The sequence below is a fragment of the Penaeus monodon genome, chromosome 32 (assembly GCF_015228065.2).
Source record: "Penaeus monodon isolate SGIC_2016 chromosome 32, NSTDA_Pmon_1, whole genome shotgun sequence".
Lineage (NCBI taxonomy): Eukaryota > Metazoa > Arthropoda > Malacostraca > Decapoda > Penaeidae > Penaeus > Penaeus monodon.
Window position 1 is genome coordinate 6,969,969 of NC_051417.1, and position 603 is coordinate 6,970,571.

Consider the following 603-nt stretch of genomic DNA (forward strand, 5'->3'; position numbering starts at 1 on the left):
GAATGATCACAAAAAATTGAGAGTGGCTTTATATTGTGCCTTTTTGCCACTGTCAGGTCTAACCGTGAATGCAGAGGGCCTGTTAGTGACTGTTGAGACTAGCCTGACTGGCATTCTGACAATTGTCACCCTGAATCCAGTCTCAGGCAATGTGGAGTCAAGGGTGAAAGTGGACTTGGGTCTGATCAGCTATGCCAAGAGTGAGAGCAAACCGCGCTTCATTGCTTGGCAGGGAGAGCACAGGCTCCTAGTAGTAGATCTTGGTGGGTGTTCAATGGATATGACTGAAATTAGTGTCCATAGTTGAGATAATTCCTTTCCTCACCCTTAAAATATTCAACTTATGCCTAATGTTTCACTTGCAGGCCTGAACTGTGTTTACATTATAGACGCCTTTGCTGGGGTGGTTCTAAAGAGGTTTGGGGAGTATGGCCAAGGCCGTGACCAGATGCATGACCCGTCTGGCATAGTCTGTGATGGAGATGGCTTCATTCTCCTAGGGGACAGCCGAAACCATCGTGTGCTGGTTGGTATTTGCTAGGTTGATGGTATTGATTGAATAAGTGACAATTGTAGGAGGATCTTCAGAGGAATCTAAATTAT

The 603-nt window shown here is 45.6% G+C and overlaps 1 protein-coding gene across 1 annotated transcript in view; it reads left to right on the plus strand.

Moving 5' to 3' along the window:
- The window catches only part of LOC119593528 (protein wech-like), a gene marked incomplete at its 5' end in the record, with an annotated part of 3,913 nt that overhangs the window by 1,295 nt on the left and 2,015 nt on the right, over positions 1-603 (plus strand). The window contains 2 exon segments of the mRNA XM_037942490.1: positions 57-263; positions 366-526. Of these exon segments, the coding sequence (XP_037798418.1) occupies positions 57-263; positions 366-526 (368 nt within the window).